General features: G+C 39.4%; 1 protein-coding gene across 1 annotated transcript; it reads left to right on the top strand.

Moving 5' to 3' along the window:
• Positions 1-278: 278 nt before the first annotated feature.
• LOC100891678 (galactose-3-O-sulfotransferase 3) lies at positions 279-7,626 on the top strand. The gene is made up of 4 exons (XM_003726319.3): positions 279-415; positions 2,191-2,269; positions 2,950-3,062; positions 5,582-7,626. The coding sequence occupies exons 2-4, from the start codon at positions 2,237-2,239 to the stop codon at positions 7,074-7,076; spliced, it is 1,641 nt and encodes a 546-aa protein (XP_003726367.2). The 5' UTR covers positions 279-415; positions 2,191-2,236; the 3' UTR covers positions 7,077-7,626.
• Positions 7,627-7,918: the final 292 nt, after the last annotated feature.

Raw genomic sequence — 7,918 nt, 5'->3', positions numbered from 1 at the left:
AACAGTGAAGAGTAATGAACATTGGCATGGGCCTGCACATAGTCACAACTAAATTGCGGCCCGTTAACACACACGCGCGCACATAGTTTGCAAGAATCTTCAGTCAATTGAAGGATGAATTAGAAGAAGGAGAACTCCTCGAAAAGCCGGAGCCAAGAACAGTGTCTGTATTTTGTAGACTAAGGTAATCCTGATGGAAATGCTGAATGCGCGGAATACCAGCTTCCAGACACCCAGACAACTCACAAGCATCCATTGGTATCCACTCCAGCATCCAGACAGTCACATTCGTGCTTGTATTCCGGTCAGGTTCACGTGAAGTGACCCCAGCCACATGTCCGCAGTACAGAGCTAGAGTATACCGTAGCCGAGGAGAACCATAATAATACATGTACATTATACTTGCGGAGTGAACGTAAGTCTTTTCAAGTATGATTTTGTTCTGTGATTTAATTCGTTTCAATTCATATAGCGTGTCTAGATAATGTTGAGTTTATAAGGATGGCTGCATACCTCGGAATATATGATAGTAAATCAGAGAGTATATCACAATTATTGGTGCACGGACTAAAGTTTATATGTACATCATACTTGCAGAGTGAACGTAAGTCTTTTCAAGTATGATTTTGTTCTGTGATTTAATTTGTTTCAATTCATATAGCGTGTCTAGATAATGTTGAGTTTATAAGGATGGCTGCATGCCTCGGAATATATGATATTAATTCAGGGAGTATATCGCAATTATTGGTGCACGGACTAAAGTTTGTGATATTTTCAATTCATAGCGTGTCTAGATAATGTTGAGTTTACAGGTTTATAAGGATCCATGCCTCGGAATCAGGCGCGTACGCAGGATTTTTTCAAGGGGGGGGGGGGTTTTAACATTTATAAATCGGTCCGAAAATTTCGCAACGACTCAGCCAGCCGCTGAATAAGCGGGGGGGGGGGGGGGGGGGGGGGGGGGGGAAGAGGACACTTTTTTTTTTTTTTTTGGTCTCGAAATTTGGAAATTTGACATTTTGCTCCGTTGGGGGGGGTAAGGTCACCTTTTTTTTTTTAATAATTAAAAAAAAAAAAAAAAAAAAAAAAAAAAAATCCAAAAGGGGGAAGTTTTAGGTTTTTTTTAGGGGGGTTTACACACAAAAAATTTCCAAAGGGGGGGGGTTTAACCCCCCAACCCCCCCCCCCCCCCCCCCCCCCCCCCCCCTGCGTACGCGCCTGCTCGGAATATACTGTAATTCAGAGAGTATATCACAATTATTGGTAGACTGAACTTTAAGTTTGGTATATTTTACGCATCAATTCACGAACATTTGTTCACTTCTTTTGCTATACGTACTTTGGGACATATATACGATGTGACTGAATTAATTAGCAGGACATGAAGTACATACACTTTCTGGGGTGATTATGCGAGTGCATTTCTTCTTTTTAGCGAGATATTCATTGATTTATTAATGACAACTTATCCGCCGGGAGTGAGAGGTCCATAATCCTTCCAAAAGCATAGCTTTTTGGGGGGTCCCAAGTTGGATCATGTTTGTTCAGGTCTGCGTTTGTTCGTCATGATTGCTATGTCTGATGATGTTTTTAATAAACTGAACTGAACTGAACCACATGTATAGATATGTGATTTCTGTAAACGTAAGATCCCGCGTAAGATAATAATCAAGGAGTTACACCATACACGGACGTTCTGATCGACCCCCGGTCATAATACATAAACATGTAGAATGTTAATCAACTTCGATTGTCTAGTATTTCCCTATACCACGTTATCTGTGGAAGCAAAGTAAATTATTATCACCATGGTTTTCAGCATTTCCTGTCGTATATAATTTTGTAGAAAGCTTTCAGCAGACAAAACTATCCAGATAAAAGTATACCACTTTTCAGCTACTGTTACACGTTCGGGCCATTGATGAGATGATGGTTTGTATCATACCAACAAGATGAGAGTATGATCACTTTTCTTATGTTTATGATTGCTGGTAGTTTTAAAAATCAATGTTTTTTCACACTGGAAACAAAATCCAGGTCATATTGCTTACTATAAACGATTTCATTAGCACATATTAGTCAGACAGATCCAGGATTGTTTATGATTCGTAAATTTGGAAACCGTTTAAAACTTAGCATAAACGTGGTAAAGTTTTATTTCAAAGTTAATTCTTTGTTTTCATATTCCAGCAGTCATCTCGTCACAGCAATACACCATTCGGCTTCCAGAGGTTAAATGTCATATACCATGATGCGCATTGGGAAAAAAGTAAGTCGTCATTATTCATGAAATTATGCACTTCGAAATGATATTGAAACTACATATGTTATTTTATCATTATACTCAGAGAATACCACACTTTATGCAACCGTTTGTGTACAGGAAGATGACATTCTTATGTTTCACGGTCTTTCTATCCGCACTCACTAGGCCCGACTTCCGTATCCTTATGCGTAATTTCCTTCCTTGTGGATCCATATGGTACTGATTTTGTTAATACTTTCTCTAAGATAACTTTAGCAAATATACGTCTTATTCTCTCATTTTATTTCTTGTATTCCTGTTCGCAAACCGAAAACTTTCCTTCCATGGCCTTTCAAGCCACTTTGGAGCTGCTCGAGTTTTGAAAAAGAATGCAAATCAAAGACTACTTTATATACAAAAAGTCATGCTAAAAGGAATCAATCTCAAGAAAAATTTGTTCGACTTTCAAGTTTTGTCATGAATGATCAAGTTAATGACATATTTCTGTTTAGGACAGGTATGACTAGGCGAATGAATGGATTCACTTTCACATTCAAACATTCAAATAATTATCATCCCCTCCCTCTCTCTCTCTCTCTCTCTCTCTCTCTCTCTTTGTCTCTTTCTCCCTCTCCCTCACTCTATGTGTCTCTCCCTCTTTCTCGTCACTTCTATCTCTATTTGTTTTACTATCCCACATGCAGGCCCTCTTTAAATTTGGAGTCTTCTCTGTCACGTTGTTTCTCATGGGTCTGGCTGCTGTATCAATACTCTCACCGAAGAGGGCACTCGTCACAAAACCCAAGACTTTTGTCGAGTAAGAAGATTTATGTATAAGATGACTTTTTTATGAGAGATGGCTTTCGGTCAATAGAATTCATCATAATCGCAGGTGCACTCCAAACGAATAAAATGCAATGCGCTGTTTGACTAAGCAAGACTGAAACGAGCGATACCACTTGTATGGGTCAAGAGTTTAAGGCCAAATAAATAAAAAAAAAACATGTTTAGCGTCCTGTTTTTTTCGAAAAATAGGAAGGAGGAGGCCCTTTTTTTTTTTTTTTCAAAATGGCCGCTCAAAATGGCCGCTCGGTTCATTTTCCCTGACATTCGGCCAATTTTTCAAGATGGCGCCTGACAATTTTTTTTTTAAATCAGAAATAGATCCATTTTAGCAATGTTTGTCATGTTTAAAAAAAAAATACAAAAAAAAATACAAAAAAAAATTAGGAGGCGGCCCCCCAAAAGGAAGCGGGCGGGGACGCTAAACATGTTTATTTTTTTACATGGCCTAAAAGAAAAATGTATGCATGATTATACTATAGACAAGAAAATGAATACAAAGTTCCTTATCTGTTTGTTGCAAATAAGGAAAAGGATGTTACTGGTATAAGTAGCAATCGTTTCTATAAACTCATTCCTTCGAGAACTGTACTAACTAAAACATGGTGCCTTTATGAGGAAAACAAAAACGTAATGTAGATATTGATTGGTCTACGGTATTCAAGTGTAATCTTGCTTCTTGCACACATTAGAGAAAACTGATCGCGAGAGTTTAACTAAATTTTACTTTATAATCTATTGCCAGTAAAAAGTAATCTTTTGAAATGGGGAATATCTAATGAGTCATTAGATATCGTCAGACGATGTATGCCCAAATGTTATATAAAAGAGGATATAGATCCCGCATTTATCGAATGCAAACTAAATGAGCCCTTCATTAAACACCTGAAAGAAATATTATGAGATATAATAAGTAAAGATATTGACGTTCAGTATCCAACATTTGCTCAAAATAAATTGTGAAAATCATTGTACTTTATTCCTAACTATAGCTCTTTGGACCATTTACAAATTGATTGTCGATCGGAATATCACAGGAATAGATAAAAGAAACGTTACTTCCAAACTTTTTCCAAAGAATTATTTTTTAAAGATTGGAAAGTCAGTCAGATATTGATACGACCAGAAAGCACATGTTTTTTTTTTTACCGAAAGAGTTGTATATATGTATTATTGATTTTATTTGATGAAACATCCCCCAGGTATCACTTGTAGCATATTACTGGAATCTGCATAAAGTGGAATTATTTTACAGTAGACAAATTTAAACTTAAATGGACTTGGTAAACATTGTTCAGATGAGAGATAGTGGTGCTAAGGTGGTGATTTCAATGCTAGATGTACAATTAAAGATAATCTGAAAATTTGAGTGAAAACGGACCATTATTCATGGTACAAATTGGGAAAAACTGATCTGATCGATTCCTTAATTCTCCCAACTATATTATTACAATTTACCTACATTTAAGGTGAATGGAAATCTTACAAAGCAATAAAATGGCTCTACATTCCATTCCAGACTTTTAAGTGTTGACAGATTTTTTTTATAGCCTATTTTATGTCTTTTTTTTCATGGAAAAACGGTTGGGAAAATTCAAAAATGGTTGGGAGAATTTACTGTTAATCACTGTTAGAGGGTGTCATACATCGACTCGTTCAAAGAAAACCATAGATATCTTCGTGGTTTGAGAATTTTTTCAGGATTTTTTGCATGTCAGAGGGTTAGTACAGTAGAAGGAATATAGTAGGTAACATTTTGTACAAAAATTAAGCATTTTTTTCATCAACCTTCAACAATGCTACCAAGTCACTTTAAATTGTATTTTTTTCGAAATCAATTTTGTTTGATGAAACATCCCCCAGGTATCATTGTCGCATAATACTGAAATCTGCATCTAAACTTAAGATACCAGATGTATTTGGATGATGGATTTAGACACCATTTGATGTTTCAAACTTCGGGTACTTAAAGGTAAAGACCGGTAGTGCTCAAATATTGCGGTTCAAGGGTTTCGGGTGCAAAATATCCATTCAATATTGTTTCAATATTGCCTTCAGAGGTTTAGATGGCAATACTTCAACCTAAATTCGCAAAAAACCCAGAAATATATGACCAAATGTTCAATGTTGAAGTGCATTCGCGATATCTATCCAGGCCGGATCGATATGATAATTTACCATATATGTCAATTATTAGGTGGTTTCCTCGGCAAAATTTGTATCATCACGTTGTAGTCAAAACATATTCTTTCACATGACTGGTAATAAGAGCTTCCACTTAATTTTTTTAGATGGGGCGTTTCCAAAACTGGTCTTTAGCCTACCTTTAACAAATCTGTACATAGAGTTTTCAACAAAGCATGCATGCCATGCAGTCATTATTCATCAACCTAAGGTCACGTCTACTTTACGAATAATGACGTAGTATATACTTTTCTATAATAATTATTCTTGTTTCATTTTTCTCATCCCCGTCCCCACCCCTATTGGCAGATTACGCATCGATCCTGTGGTACCTCAAGACAAGGCTTCCAGAAGGCATGGAGAGAGATATGCACCTCGAAGACAGGCTCAAGGACTAGGTCCCAACAAGTATCTCGCTCAAAATATATCTTGGGTGCACAAGAGTTTGCTAGGAAAGAGCAAGCACAATATAACAATGGAGTTTATACCAAAGGCATCAAATGGAAATAAGGGCAACGCCTCGAAACTGTTGCGCGAAAACGCGTCAAATCGCGTACGCGAAAGCGCCGAGATGAAAGTACGTCAGAAGCAAGAAGAGATCCGTCGCGTTCGTAATCAGTTGCAGAATAAGATCGGACGGCGGAAGGAAGAGATTAAAAAACTATCTTCAATGACGTCACGTCACGTGGACGGGACATGCAACCCCCATGGCAACGTAGCCTACATCAAAACGCATAAGACCGCATCAACAACGCTTCAAACCATCATCAACAGATTCGGTTTGCTCAATAGACTCTCGTTTGTCTTGAACAAGGTCAGTCCAACTAACGGACACTTGGTATACATTCCAGTTACCAAGCACAGTCCTCGATACTTCTTTCTTCCGCCATTAGGCGTAGGAAGCAACGACATCTCTCATTTTAATTACAACATGATAGCTGTACATTTGCGGTACAATCGATCCGCTATGGACTCCTTCATGTTGCCGGGAACCAAGTATATCAGCATCATCCGCGAACCCAGTGCGCACTTCGAATCTGCGTTCAATCACTTCCGGTTCACTGACAGTTTCTCTCCTGCCACGCGCTGTCGTGTCAAGGGTCATGAGATCGAAGAGTTCATGCGTAGACCGGGATACTACCGGCGACGACTGAAGACTCTCCAGTGGGACACTACCCGGGGACTGAGATGGTACTACGCACGAAACAATCAAATCTTTGATCTTGGGTTGGACTCAAAGTATCACAAGGACGAGACAATGGTCAACCAGACAGTTGATGCACTCGTAAAGGAACTGGACCTAGTTCTGATCAGCGAGTACTTTGACGAGTCTCTGGTCGTTCTCAAGAAAATGCTTTGCTGGACTTTCGATGACATCATTTACATATCGAAGAACCAGCGTCCAAATCGTGTTGATATAGACTCGACCACTCGCCAGAAGATTCGTGAATGGAGCCAGGCGGATACGATCCTTTACGAACGATTCAACGCCACACTGTGGCAGAAGATCAAAGATTACGGACCCAACTTCGAGCTTGACCTCGCCTCATTTCGTAAAAGAAAAGACAGCGTATTTCAAGAATGTGCTGGGGAGAGTACATACGTTCACATGGGGTTTTTAAGCATAAGGAGATCCGCCCGAGCGCTAACTCCTCTCTCTTCTGCACCCTGGTCGCCGAGAGCAAAACTAGGCTCTTCCATCGCGTATGGATGCGACAGGCGGGTGTCTGGAACGCGAAACTTAAAGCGTCTTACAGGGCAGGGTCGAGGAACAGGACCAATGCTAAGCAAGCCATGGCCATGAAGCTAGCACAACAGAAAAGAACAGATGGTAGATTAGGACAAGGTAATAACGGACACACCAATGTGAAGATGCCTCTCAAAGAAACGACTGGACAGAAGGATATTAGAGAAGAAGACAATAAAGAGACGTCAATCGTACCACAAGGTGATGATAAGATTAGGATAGAATGTGCCAACATCCCACCTGAAGTCAACATAAACTTTGAAAGTTCCGATGGGGATGGACTTGTTTTCCCGGAAGAAATTTAAGAATGAATGTCAATATGGCATCATTCCATTTGCTAACTGTTTGACGTCCTTGAAAGACGCTACAGCCACATTTGGTGTTCTTTTACACGAATAGTGAAGATCTTTGAAGCTCCTGCTCCGGCAATAATTTAGCTCGTGCAATGCTCATCACCTTCACAACCAGTCAAACTTGTTGCTAGTCATGCTTCGTGCAAAGTTTCTCAAAAAGAGAACGTCCTATCTTCGTGATAGGGGGTAACATAATAGGGACTTTTAGATTCTGCATGACAAGGACGTCACTGCCAGTGCCTTAAAAGGACAACACATTGCCTTAAAATGGCAGTCTACGTTCTCGTCGTGCAGAATCCCTAATTAGGGACTTTTAGATTCGCACGTCGACTTATAGTGGACTACTACGTGTGATGTCCTTTTAAGGCACCGTGACGTCCTTTAAGGCATGCTGCCACGGCAACTCTAAAAGTCCCTACTATGAACAGTCGCCGTGTTTACAACGTGTAGTTATTCGTGATTATAAAGTACATTACGTGGTCATCACGATGTTTCGTGACAACCTCACGTCCACATCACGCTGAACAGTGATGTGTTCGCAGTTTT

Source organism: Strongylocentrotus purpuratus, unplaced genomic scaffold, assembly GCF_000002235.5.
Source record: "Strongylocentrotus purpuratus isolate Spur 01 unplaced genomic scaffold, Spur_5.0 spur5_scaffold_13, whole genome shotgun sequence".
NCBI classification, from domain to species: Eukaryota; Metazoa; Echinodermata; class Echinoidea; order Camarodonta; family Strongylocentrotidae; genus Strongylocentrotus; species Strongylocentrotus purpuratus.
Note: the sequence above shows the minus strand (reverse complement) of the source record. Positions and strands in the feature narration are given on the sequence as shown.

What these genes read in the sequence shown, in the direction of transcription:
- LOC100891678 (XM_003726319.3), top strand. Translation starts at nt 2,237, where the DNA reads ATGTCATATACCATGATGCGCATTGGGAAAAAA. An exon ending in TGATGCGCATTGGGAAAAAA is followed by an intron (nt 2,270 to 2,949) that starts GTAAGTCGTCAT and finishes TCCCACATGCAG; the next exon opens with GCCCTCTTTAAATTTGGAGT. An exon ending in AAACCCAAGACTTTTGTCGA is followed by an intron (nt 3,063 to 5,581) that starts GTAAGAAGATTT and finishes CCCTATTGGCAG; the next exon opens with ATTACGCATCGATCCTGTGG.